This window comes from Phodopus roborovskii, unplaced genomic scaffold (genome assembly GCF_943737965.1).
Source record: "Phodopus roborovskii unplaced genomic scaffold, PHOROB, whole genome shotgun sequence".
NCBI classification, from domain to species: Eukaryota; Metazoa; Chordata; class Mammalia; order Rodentia; family Cricetidae; genus Phodopus; species Phodopus roborovskii.
The window spans coordinates 10503573-10520607 of record NW_026125295.1 but is presented as its reverse complement, the minus strand read 5'-3'; the positions used below and the strand labels follow the sequence as shown (position 1 = coordinate 10520607).

Below are 17035 nucleotides of genomic sequence, written 5' to 3'. Positions count from 1 at the left end.
TTGGGTCTCTCATTGAACCTGACGTTCATTGTTGCAGCAAAACTAGATAGCCAGTGAGCCCCTGGGGTCCACACTGCTCCTCTCCCCCACTGTTGGGTTTATAGACGTTCACCACCAACTTCTACATGGGTACTAGAAATCTGAATTCAGGTCCTTGTGTTTGTTTGCTTGCTTGTTTTGTTTTTGCTTTCTGAGAGAGGGTGTCTCTATTATGTAGTTCTGGCTATTTTGGAACCTGCCATGTAGACCAAGCTGGATCAGGCTAGACCAGGTCACAGAGACTCATCTGCTTCTGCCTCCCAAGTGCCACCATATCTTGGTATCAGGTCCTTGTGTTTGTGGGGCAAGCATTTACCCAATGAGCCACCTCCTCAGCACAAATGTTTTTTATTTCAATTGTTGATATTTTACCTCTGCAGCATCTGGATATAATCTGTAACAGGCTGAAGGTATGCTGCCTATAACTTTACAGCAATTTATACACAACTGCTGTGGCCTTGCTGCTGTGGCATGTAGTACCAGGCAGGGTGGAGGGGTACTGGGAAAGTTCAGAAGGGTGAGATGTGTTCTCTACAAAGTAACTCAAGCTTCTAAATTCATTCGTCAACAAAGCTCATTTGGTTTAGAGTTAGAGAATTGTGAATTATGAAAAATAACACAAATCCTAAACATACACAAGTATAATTAAACATTTTTGGTTTTTCACACAGTACCACTGTCATACAAATACAGATATTTTTATTTTGGTGGCAATGACTTCTGTGAAATTCCTATATTACTTCAAGGTAACAAGATCTTACAAGAAAGCAAGTATTACCATTCATCCAGGGCATTGGCACTCCATCTTCCTGATGACTGCTCAGATTCAAAGGAAGCACAGATGAGCAGACAGGTTTGGGGCCCAGGGCTGGTAACTGACATTCATTAACCACAACCTCTGTATCTTTAGACTCTATGCTGAACGAACGGAAAAACTGAATCAGAATGTTAGCTTGTTTATAAAGTATCAGAAAATGAGAACCAAGTAAGCAGAACTATGACCTACTTATGTCTGCTCCATGTACTATATTCGATATACTATGATTTTTGCAATATTTCTAATGGGGGCTCCTGTCTTCTTTAAATTGCATTTTACTTAATAATTTATGATGATGATGATTTTTCTGGAGGGGATGCATATGTCATAGCAAGTGTGTGGCAGTCAAAGGACTATGTGAAGCTGGGCCTCTTTCTACCTTTATGTGGATTCTGGACACTAAATTCAGGATGTCAGGCTTGCATACAAGTGCTTTTACCTGCTGAGTCATCTTGTTAGCCCAACGTCCTATTTTCTTAATATAAGACCGATATTTGTTAAATGGCTGAGGCAGGGATAGGAATGCTGTATTATGGGTTGAATGTGGAATGTTCTCCATGGGCTCATGTGTTTGCATACTTGGTTCCCAGCTGATGAACCCATGAAACCTTTCGGAGGTAGGGGCTAGGAGGAGAAATGAGTGGCTATGGGACCTTGAGGGCTATAGAGCCTGAACTTCCTGCTTCCTGATCCACTGGGATGTGATGAGTTCCTGCTATCACCTATTTGCCATGAACTCTGCCACGTTTTCTATACCACAAAACATACTCTCAGACCATGAGCCAAAGCAAATCCTTTTTCTTTCTCTTCCTTCCTTCCTTCCTTTCCTTTGTTTTTTAGAGGCAGGGTTTCTCTGTAGCTTTGGAGGCTGTCCTGGAACTAGTTCTTGTAGCCCAGGCTGGCCTTGAACTCACAGAGATCTGCGTGTCTCTGCCTCCTGAGTGCTGGGATTAAAGGCATGTGCCACCAACACCTGGCTGCAAATCCTTTTTCCCATGAGGTGCTTCTGACAGACATTTTGTCACAGTAACAAATGTAATGAATAAAGGGTAATGTGGTTATGACCACAGTGATCCCATTGTAGGAGGGGGGAAGCAGGAAGATCATGAGTTTGAGGGCAGTGTGGGCTACACACAAGACCAACCTCCCAAAATACACACAAAAACCACTACAGCAAACTTCCAAACCACAACCACCACAACAGAAAAAAACAAAAACAACAACAACAAGAAGAAAACAAACTTTTTTGAGATTGACATCACTATCCTATCTTTGAACCCCTAGGTCAAGTCACTCTCCTAGTTCAGCTCCCTGAGACTGGGAACTATAGGAATATACCACTGGGCTTAACTGGACATATTTTTAGCATACCTGATAGCAGGTTCAAGAAATATGAAGTATGTATTCTAAACAAGAAATGGTATCCACTTACTGATGCAGAGTGAAGCCAGTGCATCATAGCACCATTTCCTTATCTAGTCTTATAGTTCACAATAGGTACAAATAGTATGAAGTATCTTGGGATAACTCTAACCAAACAAGTGAAACACCTGTATAACAAGATCAAGTCTTTAAAGAAAGAAATTAAAGAGGATATCAGAAAATGGGAAGTTCTCCCATGCTCGTGGATAGGTAGGACCAACACAGTAAAAATGGTAATCACACAAAAAGTAATCTATGCAATGCAATCCCCATCAAAAACCCCAGCAGAACTCTTCACAGTCCTTGAAAGAATAATACTCAATTTCATATGGAAAAACAAAAAACCCAGGATAGCCGAAACAATCCTGTACAATAAAGGAACTTCTGGAGGCATCACCATCCCTGACTTCAAGCCCTATTATGGAGCTACAGTAATGAAAACAGCTTGGTATTGGCATAAAAACAGATAGGTAGACCAGTGGAATCGAAGACCCTGATATTAACCCACACACCTAAGAACACCTGATTTGTGACAAAGAAGCTAAAATTATACAATGGAAAGAAGAAAGCATCTTCAGCAGATGGTGCTGGCACAACTGGAGGTTGACATGTTGAAGGGTAAAAATAGATCCATATCTGTAGCTGTCTTGCTAGTGAAACTGTAATGGTGGCCACAGCCCTTTGGGTGAGGCAAATGGAAGCAGAAAGAAGCTTGAGGCATTGGCTTCCTTTTGTGTGGTCTCTTTCTCTTCGGTCAGCCAGATCCAGTAGGATGGACAGACAGGCTCCCGTGGTTCTTTATATTTACTTGTGTAAGTGTTCCCCGATAAACACCCATTTACCATTTATCTTGTAATTGTTCCCCAATAAACACCATTTACCATTATCTTGTAGTTGTTCCCCGATAAACACCATTTACCATTATCTTGTAGTTGTTCCCCGATAAACACCATTTACCATTATCTTGTAGTTGTTCCCTGATAAACACCATTTACCATTATCTTGTAGTTGTTCCCCGATAAACACCATTTACCATTATCTTGTAGTTGTTCCCCGATAAACACCATTTACCATTATCTCGGGTCTAGTGAAGTCTTTACACCCTCGCCTTCACATACCTGTCACCATGTACAAAACTCAAGTCCAAGTAGATCAAAGACCTCAACATAAATCTAACCACACGGAACCTCATGGAAGAGAAAGTGGAAAGTAGCCTTGAACACATTGTTACAGGAGATCACTTCCTAAATATAACACCAGTAGCACAGACACTGAGAGTAACAATTAATAAATGGGACCTCCTGAAACTGAGAAGCTTCTGTAAGGCAAAGACATGGTCAACAAGACCAAACAGCAGCCCATGGAATGGGAAAAGATATTCACCAACCTCATATCTCACCCTCTCTGAGGAGCAAAAGGGGTGCGGTGAGTGAGGGGAGGTGGGGGGAGTGAATGGAGGGGAGAGCAGGGGAACTGGGATTAGTACAAAAACAATCGAAAGACAATAGATATGCTACAGTGGGAAAGAAATGAAAGTTTCCTTTGAGAAATGGGAAGTAGAGAGAGATCAATGTGTGATGTGTTTTTCCCTAGAGCAGGTGGCCCTGAACTTGCTGTGGAGCAGAGGATGATGTTGCACTTCTAACCCTGCCGTCTCCTTCTCCAGTGCTAGGGGTTGCAGGCACACCTCCAGCCCAATCCATGCTATTTTTTCCCCAATACAGGTCTTGCAGAACTATCTGGCTCTGTAAACCATGTGCTTTTGTAAATTTAGTAAGAATAAAAATAAAACTCAATGTTAAAAAAAAAAGTATTGAGGAAGATAGCCAAGATCAACTTCTGGTCCACACATGCATGCAAACTCACATACATGTACAGCTACACACATACAAACACACAAGCCCATGCAAAAAAAATAACCCCACTTTACTACCAGCTTTAAAGTAACTTAACTGATGCACTAATTAAACCATATCCCCACACACAGTTTATGGGACACTAGCTAATGGTACACAACAGAGTAAAGGTTGTATTACAGACCTTTTGCAAACTTCTGGAGTGTTCCCCTGGTCTTCTTTAACAGTTGCAGTTGCCATGCCCGAACTGCTGCACTGTGGAGAGATGATGGTGAGGGAAGTGGATGTGAGCTCTAATAAGGCCGCCGAGCTTATTAGAACAGGGTGGGACATAATTTAACTATGAGCAATGATGTAAAATTTTCTCCTACTGCTGGGCACGCTGGCACACACTGGACTCCTCCAGTGGGGAAGGGGGGATTGATAGCTGTGCAAGGTCATTTTAGCTACTGATTGAGTTTGAGGTCAGTCGGAAACGAGGCCCTGTCTCAAACAAACAAACAAAACACCAGACAAATGTATAACACTAACAAGTAGAATACAGTAGGGTGTGGCTCAGCATTAAACCACCTGTGAGTAGACATGTGGCCCTCCGTTCAGTACACAAAGCAAAACAAAGCATCAAGTAGAAAGCTGTGTCATGCTCCCACATGAAAATGTGCTTTTACACACTGAAAAATATTTTCAGCATGAGTGTACGAAAGGGAATCAAAAATGCTTTACATTTATAACACATCTCAGTGTGTTTTAGAGCAGGCTTTCCTTACTGCCTCTGCTTCTCAAAGGACTGACAGTATGCTAAGGAAGCATGTATTAAATACCTTGGAAAAAAGAGTTTAATTCTACATGTAATATTTAAGATATTAACAACAGGGCTGCAGTTAAATGCACCAGCTCTTCTCCCGAAGGACCTGGATTTGCTTCTGAGCATCCACAGGGCAGGTCACAACCATCTGTATGTAACTCCAGTTCCAGTGAATCCAACACCCGCTTCTGCTCGCCACAGGCACCAGTCACAAACATGGTTCATAGATATAGTGCAGACAAAACTCTCATACCATGTCCACATGAAAGTTTTTGTTAGCTTGTTTCTTTTGAAACAGGGTTTCTCCTTGTAGCACTAGATGTCCTGGAATTTACTCTGTAGTCCAGGCTGTCCTCAGACTCAAGATCTGTCTGCCTCTGCCTCCCAGGTGCTGGGATTAAAGGCACAGGCCAACACCCAGCTTAAAAAAAATGTAACAATATGTTAACTATAAAATTTGAAATTTTTGAGAAAATGATTCAATCAACAGTAGAAACAGATAGTTAAATGTATTGATAATAAGAATGATGCCAAAAAAAACCAAAAACAAAAACAAAAAAACAAACAAACAAACAAACAAACAAACAAAAAAAAAAAAAAAAAGAATGATGCCAACTCATTGTAAGCCAGAATGCCTTTCAGGTTCCTTTAAGATTTATAGATTAAAAAAAAAAATTATGAAAGTAGCTGTAAAATCAGGAACTCAAAAATTAATCAGAGGAAAAATGGAGAAAACACTTCAAGCTATAAGGAAAAGATAAGCACTTTGTCTATAGGACACACACACACACATACACACACACACACACGGCTGAAATTCCAGAAAAACAGGCAAAGGACACAAACAGAAATTCACATAAAAATGACAGTGACTTTTTAAAATGTGAAAAATGCTTAACTAGACTCAAAAGAAATTCAAATTAAAATGAACACAAAAACACAAAATCATTTGTAAAAATAAGCAGATGGACAAATGTAAAATATTAGTTGATGAGTTTGGTGAAAAAAATAGCACTGTCAGCAACATTGCTGGAAGTATAAACCATAGTGACCTCCGCATTGACAGTCTGGAAATTAATAAAAAATGCTTGTACAAATACAAAATGATGTTTCAAGTCAATGGCTTCAGCAGCGGTGGCACACGCACACCTTTAATCCCAGCACTAGCAGATCTGTGAGTTCGAGGCCAGCCTGGTCTACAGTTTGAGTTCCAGAACAGCTAGGGCTACACAGAGAAACCCCATTTTGAAAAATTAATTAATTAATTAAAAATAAATGAAACCATTTAATGGAGAGTTTGTTGCCCTTGCAGTCAACCCAGTACCCGTGTGGCGGCTCATAGCCAGCTGTAACTCCAGGGCTGTAACTCTGCCCAGAAGATCTCTTTCCTTTTTGACATTTCATCTCTATTTCTTTCACTTTTATCTGAGGATCCAATGCCTTTTTCTAGACTCCACATGGACATAGTTCACATTATATACATGCAGGATAAAATTAAGTAAAAAGAAACAAATCTTTAAAAACCCATAAAACAGCATATCAAATCCAAAGCAAGCAGAGGAAAGGGACAAATGTAAATCAGGGTTAAACGGGCAACAAAAAAGCAGGACAAGCAGAGACATCAGAAGTAGGCTGTTTGACATTATCATGATGGTTAAGTTCCTCGCCTAGAGTTCAGTGACTCAGAGCAGGAGCTGGGGTCGACAGCCTGGTATGTGAACACAGCAATGCCTATGTCTATGACTTCTTCCGTGTTACAGTGGCAGTTGAGTAGCTGCTACAGTGACCCAACAGCCCACCTGGGTCCACTAAAGGAAAGTTTTCTATTGGCAGAGTTTTGGGGCTGTTGAGTGAGGCTTCAGAAAAGATCACTGACTTGGTTCCCTCACTTGTAAAAGCAAATTGCAGTACAAACCTCGTATATACTAAAGATTCACTCATCAAGGGTAGATTACCCGCACACTTCATTTAAAGGACTGCACCTTGCCCAGATTCTGCTCATTAATGTCTTGCGGCTGTTGATTTGGGATTCTGGGAGTATGCCAGATAATATATGCTAACAGTATGACTTATTTTATTGATCTTGGGTCATGTAATTGATATTAACTTGATCTTTGGTAGGTCTAAAGCCTTAGGTACTAATGACAGCTCAGCCTTTGCAACTGATCCTAACAGAAACTCCAACACTTGAGCTCAGGTGAGCATCTCTGGCTAGCAGAATTCTTGTGCCATGCCACACAGTCTCGGAGAGGAGTGTGTTGTGGACTCTGGCCTGGGAGCCTCTTCCCTTTCTGACTTAATCTTTCACTGCCATCAATGTAACCATGGGTGTAACAGCTTTATTGACCTCTGTGAGCTCTTGTGGCATTCTTGGGAACTCCAAACACCTCATAACATCATACGGACAATCTATGACAATCCCTGCTAGGTGTTTAACAGTGATTGGCTAGCATTTAATAATGGTAACATGAGTTGTCTGCCCAACTGTTAAGCAAGTTCTTTGTGAACATTTTCTTCTGTTTCTAGAGCACTTCCAGTACTCATACTCCCTATTCACTCAGCAGGTATCAGGCACCACTCTCCAAGCTAGACTTTCAAGCATTACACAAAAAGGACAAAAATTCTTGTCTTTATGGGGTTTTATCCTAGCAGAAGGGGACAAAGACAGACAAAGTAAATACATGTATTTAGGCAGGCATACACAGTCTGAAAATCTAAGACACTCTGAGACTAGAAACTTTGTGAGTGCCAAAATGATGCTCCAATATTTTTGGGAACATTTCAGAATTTGAATTTCTTATTATACAACATTCTAAGGCTGTGTATGGTGGTGTAATCTCAGGGGTTAGGAAGACTGCCAGTTTGAGATGAGCTGGGCTACAAAGAAAGATACTATTTCAAAACAAAACCCACCCCAATTTTTATTACAGAAACTCTGAACTCTGAACTACTTCTTAATTTGAGCATTTTAAGTAGGGATACACTACCTGTAGCATATGCTAGATAAAGCTAACTACAAGAAGGTGGGGGTATGGACAGGGGGAACACTGTGATTTTAGGTCATGGCCACAGAAAATTCCCCGAGAACATCAGTATGACAAAACTGGAAGTAAACAGAGGCACTGGCCATACCATCTTGTAGGGGAAGAATACTCCAGGCAGCTAAGACTGCATGGATAGAGCCTTGAAGCAGAGCACATCAAGCTTCAAGAGAGGTCAGGGACAAATTCTACAGTGGAGAGCAGAGATGGTGAAGTGAGGAGGGTTTCAGGCCATGTGGGACTTTGGGTTTGGCTATGAATAGTATTAGAAGCTGCTGGAGAATCTAAGGCAGGAGAAATAATTACACAAGGAAATGTATGTTGTACCTTATAAGAGGGCACGGTTAGCAATGGGTCAGTCAGGAGGCTGCTGTAATCATCTGTACAGCATACAATATAGACCTGCACAGTGTGGATAGGGTGGTAAAAGCAGACCTTTCTGGACATCATGTGAAGATAAAACCAGCAGCGTCTCCACATAGTCTGTACATGGAATGAGGATAAAAGTTAAGAACGCTAAGATTTGAGACTGAGTAACTGAGAAAGATGGTGTGGTCATTAACACAGGTGGAGGCTATGATGGCAGCTGGTTTGTGGAGTGGGGGGAGGGGACATATTAACTGAGAAGTTTGTTAAGCTGTGTTAAAATTTAAATGCCTAAGTGGACATCCCAGTGAACAAGCAGGCGATAAGAGAAAGGTCTGCAACCAGAGACATCTGTGCTAATAAGAGAACATGAGCGAGTCAGAATGTACGTTTATGGAGTAGGCTTGGATGGGACCATGTGAAAGAGTAAATCTAGGCAGAGGTCAGGGAGACTGGGAAAACAAAAACCAACCAACCAACCAACCAACCAACCAACCAACCAAACAACCAAACAACCGAAAAAACCACCAAACTGAGAGGTGGCAGATGAAGGCAGAGTAAACCAGGCAAGCATACTTATTCTGGAAACCAAATGAGAAAAGGCTGCAAGGTAAAAGGGAGAGATGAGGAAGAAGACATGACATACCAGATTCATCAGACAGTGAGCTATCACTGGAGAGGTTAGGAAGGGTAATTCTAGTGAGGGCTGAAGACCTCTGCAAACTGGAGATGATGAGTATGGAACAAGCATCTCGAGAAACAGAATCACAGCTCAAAGGGGTGGCGATTATTAAAGGCTTTGTTCTACTTAAAGATGAGAGGATGAGGAAGATTCAAGAGTGGAGGAAGAGGAGCTACGCCTAGAGAGTACACCCACTGTACAGGAGAAGCTGGAGTTCGGGGAGGGTGCAGGGTGCAGGCAGGTGGTCTAATACACTGACAGGAGCTTAAAATGCTCTTTTCCATTTACTTCAGTGTCTTGGTGAAGATGGAAACAAAAACTGTTAGCTTTGCAGATGAGTGAAGTGCAATTCAAGGTTTAAGGAGAAAGAGTATAAAATAGTTGTTTAGGAATCAATCACATTACGAAAAGGTCAGAGAATCACCAACATTAACAGGCAGATTTTTTTTTTTTTTTTTTTTTTTTTTTTTGCTATGCTGGGGATGAACTTAGGCTAGGCTTTGCAAATCCTAGACTAACACTTTGCCATTGAGCTTCATCCCCAGCCTTAGGCAGAAAATTTAATTGGAGAGTCTGATATCAAAGATATTTCCAATATCATATATAAGTAGCAAATTCCAGGATCAATTTAGTTTTACTTACAATTCCTGTGCCTTCTACATCTGTGGATATGTAACTGGTTCTGACATTCATGGCCCATAGGTTCTGTCACATTCAAAAGTTTCAGGGAAGATCAGATATTTAATACTGAGGCAGGAGAATATGTATCATTTTATTTTAAGAGTCTTATGTAAGTTTATGGCAACTTTAGGATATGAAGAAGCTCATATAATTAACTACACAGCACACTGGACTTCTCTTTGGAATTTCTGTTTGAATTGTGCTTACACAGAGCACTAAGAGGACAGGCACCCCTACTGAGTGAAAGTATTTATGTCTGTGTCCTCACAGCACTGCTGAGATGGATTTCTGTGTTCATGCTATCTAAGACCGAGACACAGGCAAGCACAAAAGCTCCTTCAGTACCTGAGCACCCGAGTCTGAAGCTCTCGCTTGCCCACAGAGGCCTCCCGGGTTTTCACTTACAGCAGCCTCCTCAGTGGCTTCGAAGGAGATGGCTGCACCTTCAGGATCACATTGCAACTCCTCTGCTGAAGAGAAACAACATTCAACTACACAAACTTTAAACCAAACCATCAAAGACTGTTCCATAAAACCCAGAATTCAGAAGCACCCAAGTCCTACCATGACAAGTACCAAGTCAGAACTTAAGCAAATTATTTAATTCCCTACTCATTACCAAAATAGCTACACTATATGATGTAAAAATAATTGACAATATGATATTTAAGTGCCTTCCTTATGTTTCAGCCATTTACAAATATTTTTGCTGGTGTGTGCCTTTAAACTTAGCCCTGGGAGGCAGAAGCAGGCAGAGTTCCAGTCCAGCCAGGACTATGTAGTGAGGCCCTGTCACACATAAACAAACTCTACCCTGACTGACATTTGTTTTTGAAACAGGCTCTCTCTATGTAACCCTGGCTGTCCTGGAACTTACCATGAAGATCAGGCGGACCTTAAACTCACAGAGATCCACCTGTCTCTGTCTCCTGAGTGTTGAGATTAAAAATGTGTGTCACCACACCCAGTATAAATTTATGTTTTACTTTGTGTGCATGCACTCATGGTTCACCTGTGGAAATCAGAGGACAACTTGCAAGGCCATGTTTGGCAGTAGGTACCTTCACCTACTAAGCCATCCTACTGCCGCTAAAAATACTCAAAAGTCAAATATAACAACATCTACACTGTTGTGACTCAGACATCTAAAATCATGATTAGCTATTAGTTATAACTTTTAATGACAAATTTAGGATATGATATAGTTAAATCATACATTTCAATTTCAAAGTAAGTGTGGAAGATTCCAGAGGTAAACTACCTATCTTTTGTAGGGAATGCTAACACTGAATAATTAAAATGGAAACTATCTCAAAATATGATTTGCCAACTCATCAGTTAAAATGGAAGAAAACCAACAAACTCTGGCATTTGTTTGCAGATGTTAAAAAGTTTCTATTTTGCCAGGCAGTGGTGAAGCATGCCTTTAATCCTAGCACTCAGGAGACAGAGGCAGGTGATCTCTGTGAGTTCGAGGCCAGCCTGCTCTACTGAGCAAGTTCCAGGACAGCCTCCAAAGCTACAGAGAAACCCTGCCTTGAAAACAAAAACAAAACAAATAAACAAAAAGTTTCAATTTTAATTAATTCACTGAGTAGGCCGGAATAGAGACACACACAGGTATTACAATACCAAAAATTCTTCAAGTATCAAATTTTACCTGCAGACAAGGAAGGACAGATCTCCAGTTTCAGCAATCCAGGGTCCAGCAAGGCAACTTCTTTACTATATAAAGCAAACAAAACTCAAACACTGTACCAGATTCCAGCAGAACTACTCAGTCATGAAAGCCCTGTGTAACATTTGCTTCTGTGGCTGGTTAAGCCAGCAGGTTCTCCTGGACAGAGAAGTGATTGCACTGGTGTTAAGGGACCAGCACATCTGTCCTAGGCTCTCACTGGGCCACTCACAAGGGTGTTGCCGCTGTTGGAGAGGACTCTCTACCATCCTAGCTGCGTTACTCAGGAAGGAGAAGACAGACCAGGCATTGGGAAAACTTGAAAGGATTGCACCAATGCACGAGAATGTTTAGCTTCTATGTCTCCAGCATGTGTATGTATCTCTTGTTCCTTGTTAAAAACAAGACAGCTTGCCAAGTGCTTTAATCCCAGCACCCAGGAGACAGAGGCAGGTAGATCTCAGAGTTCGAGGTCAGCCTGGTCGAGTGAACTCCAGGACAACTAGGGCTATGTGGAGAAACCCATGTGGAGAAATCAAAACCCAAAGAACCAAACAAACCAAACAAACAACCAAACAAACAAAAAATAAGACAGCTTGAGTATATTTTATGGTTCTTTCTTTCTCTGCCCGTTTGCTACTGTGCCATCTAAGCCTAAGGCTCTGGAGATCAGTTACAACACTCTGGGTTGCTGTTTGTTCTGAGATTTACTGGTTTTGTGGCAAAAGCCTAACCCCTTTTCATCTAATCATATCAGTAAGTGAGGCCCTCTCAACAGTCAGTGGCAGATGGATTTCTAGCTCAGAATGCCCTTCTCCGATAATGAGATTTTTGACTACCTTATATGCCATCCTAGAGCCTTAAGGCATCTAGTAGCTGATGGAAGAGAAACCTAGGCCAGGTTATAAAGGTAAAGCTCTCTTAAACACTAGTTTTAGAATTAAGATAGGTCTGGGCTCAAGTCCAGTCTCCTTTACTAGCTGTGTGACCTTGGGCAAATGAGAATTTGTTATCGTTTTCCTCATCTCTAAAATGGGCATACGAGCAACCCAACTCATCACATGGCAAAGTAGAAAACACTCACTTTTCTGATAAGTTATAAGTTCCCAAACCACTGAGAATACTGGAAGAGAACAATATCCCAAAGGCAATTACATATACTAGGAACTTCAGCCATGTGTCGTGGAATCTTTGTGGAAAGTGTTGTCATGTTTACTTTTTCATCTATTGATGAAACATTCCAGTATTTAAACAAAGCATACAAATTACAAACTAGAAGAATTATTAAAATGTAGTCAAATATGGTATTACATATATTTTGTACCAACCAGAACAGGCCATGTTCCTGAACACTTAAAGCTGCTTCAGGTAAACTAGTCCTATCTGGGCAATGATGATTGAAAACAATTATCTTAAAAGTCAAGTGTAAAGCAAATTTATATCAATTTCTTCTGAAAATTAGTTTAACTTTTCATTCTACTTCCAAGTCTTATTTCAAATAAATTTCAAGGCTTCTCTGTTCCCTGAAAAATTATTTAAAAGAAAAAATCTAACAAGGAATCCATGGGAAATAGACTAATCCATTAGTAAACGGGCTCAAATGAATTTAGTTTCATATTTAATGAAGAACATGAAAATAAACTCATTTGATGAAGTCCCTTTTACATTTTTGATTTGGAAAATTAATCTGCTTTGTATGTTTCAAGAAACATATCCTTTACTTTAGCACAATGACAGTTTTAGGTATTAGCAGTAATACACTGTATTTAATAAATACTAAAAAGGGAACTTTGGCACAAGAGGACGCTTTGAACCCCCAACAATCATCTGAACCAAAGGCGTTCATGAGCATGCATACCTCAAATCGACTGGTTCTTTTTTCCCTGGAAGGTGCATGTGCTTAAAGTCTGCCAGTGGGTGCTCTTCTGATACACTGGCCTCCTGGCTTATCTTGGAGACTTCTGAAGCAAATGAGAGATCTCCTTCACTGGAGATTCCAAAGAGCTCCGGGTCATCTTGAATTACATCAATCAAGAGGACATCGTCTTCATATGCTTTAAGAATATCCGGAAACCCCAATTTGAGTTCTGAAATGCTTTTAGTCATTTTTCTACCACTAACTTCAGAAGAAACTGGTACAAATGCTTCCTGTTCCTTAGAGCAGAATGCACTTTGCTCAATATACCCAAGATCACAAGAAAAAGTATTATTTTCAATTTTAAGAGAAATAGATTCCTTATTGGAAATAATATTGCCTGGTTCAGAGATGTGATTGTATGCTTTGTTGTCATAACGTTTCTTTGCAAAGCTTGGAGAAGTGCAGGAAGTCTTACTGTAGAATGAGTGGGAATTAGCTTGCCCTGGAGTTACATTATTATGTATATTCAAAGACTGAGGTCCTGAAGTTGCTGTGCAGATATTTTCCTTATTCCCGTTTTGTTTTGCTTCTACTCCAGATAAACTGTCTAGCAGCTCTAGGGGACTGTAAGCTTCTCTCTCACATGATCTGACATTTACTTCTTTTCTTCTACCTGTCTTGTTCTTCAGTAAAGGGATTTTAAAATTAGTCAGCCGTCCTGTGTTTAACATTTTAACCAAGTCTGGAGCCACAAGTGTTTGCTTACTAATGCAAGCTTTTCGATGAATAGTTTTGTTTGCAAAGTTATTTGTGTCCTGGCTCTCTTGGGATGCCATGGTCAAATTAAGTTTGGATAAATTCCCTCTCTTTTTTTTATTTCCTGTTAAGCTTTGAGTTACATTAGCTAGCTGGGTGTCTTCAGTAGCATTAGAAACTACCTCTGCCCCATTTCTGCTGGGTTCTTCTAACTTTATCTTTTTATCACTGGGTATGGCTTCCTTTATAACCATCAAAGCAGGTGTGACTGAAGAAATCGAGGACAAATGATTTAAACCAGAATCATACATTTCTTTCCTTGAGGACTCAATGGTTCTTTCTGTTAAGGACTGTTGCAACATTCTGGAGTCAGTTAATTGAGTTTGGTTTGTTTGGTGTACGACAGATTCGTGCTGCCTAATATTTTCCAGAGACTCTGGAAGTGGATAATTTAAATCTGACAGGCAAGTCTTCTTCCAACACTGGACTGATATTCTAGCACAAGAATAAAAAGGCCATGTTCTTTTACCAGTCATCGGTATTATTCTGCGACAGCTTACCTTTGACTCTTCAGTCTCATTTCTCAAATCTCCCCAGGGAGGTCTTTTTCCCATATGACTATCACTAGGTGGTTTCACTGCAGAGCTTATCACTGATTGAAAATATTCTTCTGGCTCCATACTTTTGCATCCTAAGGACTCTGAATAGGTTTTTATATCCTCTTTCACATGTGACTCGAGGATTTTCTGAAACACAGCATTTACTTGATGTCTAGGACTTGTTTTTCCTACTATTTCTGGGACACATAAGTGGTCCACTGGAGAGAGTGTATTATGGTTTATTTTTCTTAAGGCTTTTAGAAAACTCCTCTTAGGCTCTAAGGTCTCTGTTTCTTTCCCTTCTGCACCCATTTGGTTTTCTTGTAACACCAATTCAGAACTGTTATACACATTAGAGAAATTAAGATCAATAATCTTTTCTTCTTTTTCAGACAACTTCATCTTTTTCCTGTGTTTTCTCCCAACACTGCTCTCCTCTATTGAATATTTGCTTTTATCACTTTGAAGGCAAGAAATCAAGCCATTGTTTTTATTGTGGTATAAATGACTTTTTTCCAGCAGAAATTTACTGGCCATTACATCTTCTTCAGTTTTTAAGAGCACAGCAGTAGCTTTTGGGTCATCCTTCTCTGCAAGATTCCTAAGGTTTTCCTTCTGTAACTTCAAAGAGTTCTCCGCTATGTGCATACATACACCATGAGGTTTATACTCAAAGTTGTTTTCGTTATTGAAACCCTCAGAATGGAGGAAACTGTAATCATGTGGTTCAAAACTGCAATGTTTTCCTACTCCGGGTGATAAGCTGTTACAAGAATATTTTGGAGTATTCTTGTACAGTTCATCTTGGAATTCAACCTTAATATTTTGTGTTGCCTCGTTCTTAGTTATTTTGAGAGGTGGATTTTCTAAACTTTTACATTTTTTAATTCGAATTCTTCTTTTAATACCTTCTACCAAATCTTCCTTAGCCAAAGACTGCAAGAAAGCCATATTCTGAAATTCACTGCACTCCACTGTTTGTAAAGATTCCGAACTGGTTAATGATGCCTTTCTTACCAGGTCAGTCCCTGGCTGTGGATCTTCACTTGGGGCTTCAGTAACGTTTCCTTTCTCTTTAAAACAAGAAAACACACCAGAAGACAATTTTTACACTGGGCAGGAAAAAAAAAAAAGCAACACCAGTTAACAGAAAACTTGTGAAGCCATCCATTTGTATTTCCCCGAAGAGCTGTTCAGAAATACAAACAGATTTTCATATTAAAAATTTAAAAAGTTTCAAACAGGTTCCACTGCATAGCCTAGGCTGACCCCAAATTTGAGATTCTCCCGATTCGGCCTCCATCTCTGGGTGTGCTTCACCATGGCCAGCTTTAAGGTCTAATTAAGACTACGAATAAACCTCTATGAATTCTAAAGCAGCAGGGGGAAAAAAACAACAACTTTATAGCATCATTTTATCCCAGTTAAGATAAACCATTAGTATTAATTCCTTCTACAGCCATCATAATGACGGGCTCCCAAATGAACATAATACGTTTACAAGACAATCCTTTGCACCTCCTCCCCGCTCCCATCCATCACGTGCACTGGTAAAATAACCACACACAAAATCAACGAAAGGTCAGCGGTGGAAACGAAGACGGAGGCGCCAAGGCTTGAGGAGCGGCCACGGGTTTCCTCACTGCGTCTTCTCGGCCTCCTCCATTGCTCCCGTGCAACCAAGGCCCACCTGTTCCCCGGGGCCCTCGGCTCGCTGCCTCCCAGGCGGCGGCGGATGGTGTCTCACCCAACTTGTCGCCTTCTGGCTCTTCTCCTGCAGGAGCCTGGGCCTCCACTCTCCTCTTCTGCCTGCTCTCCTCCTCCTCCTCCTCCTCGTGCCCCCGGGCCTCAAGGCTGCAGCCTCCCACCTGGTCGGGCTCCGGTGTCAGCTGAAGGCTTCGGTTCCCCCGGCCTCGGGCGTCGCCTTCGCGCCCTGGGGCCGTGGCGGGGCCCGGGGGTGGCGTTGGCGGCCTCATGGGCCCCGCGCCGCACACCCTGCCTCCGTGGGAAGCTTAGGAGCCCAGCGGGCCTGAGAGCCGGGCTTCCCCGCGGGGACGCAGCCCACCGCCCGCCCTGGGCCCTGCTCCGGGCTGCGCACCCACCGCCTACCCGACTCAGCAGGAAGCGGAAGTGAAGCGGGCCGGGCTCGGCTGGGGGCAACCGGCTGCGCGCCTCGCGGTCCGCCTGGCCGCATGCTCCCTCGACGGTCCGGTCCGTCTGCAGCCGGGGGTGACAGGCCGCGTTGCACGGGTTTGCAGTTGTGCCCGCTTGTGCCCCTTGCTCCAGCCTTGAACTTGTGAGGGTCCCTGGGCGCCTCCTGGCAGCAACCCCCTGGCTAACCTTCAGAGCGGTGGCCTTTAACTGCTCTCTCGCTCTCCGGAACCCACGGATGCTTTCTTCCCAGTAGCTTCCCTTTCATAAGATAGCCCAGCGGC

General features: G+C 41.7%; 1 protein-coding gene across 1 annotated transcript in view; it reads right to left on the bottom strand.

Annotated features, from left to right (window-relative positions):
• Topaz1 (testis and ovary specific TOPAZ 1) overlaps positions 1-16594 on the bottom strand; it is a 42728-nt gene extending 26134 nt beyond the window's left edge. Inside the window, exons 1-6 of the mRNA XM_051202849.1 lie at positions 16348-16594; positions 13246-15673; positions 11370-11434; positions 10055-10179; positions 4319-4389; positions 818-957 (exon numbers count right to left, since the gene is read on the bottom strand). Of these exons, the coding sequence (XP_051058806.1) occupies positions 818-957; positions 4319-4389; positions 10055-10179; positions 11370-11434; positions 13246-15673; positions 16348-16576 (3058 nt within the window). The 5' untranslated portion in view covers positions 16577-16594. The remainder of the gene's footprint in view (positions 1-817; positions 958-4318; positions 4390-10054; positions 10180-11369; positions 11435-13245; positions 15674-16347) is intronic.
• Between the last annotated feature and the right edge of the window lie 441 nt (positions 16595-17035).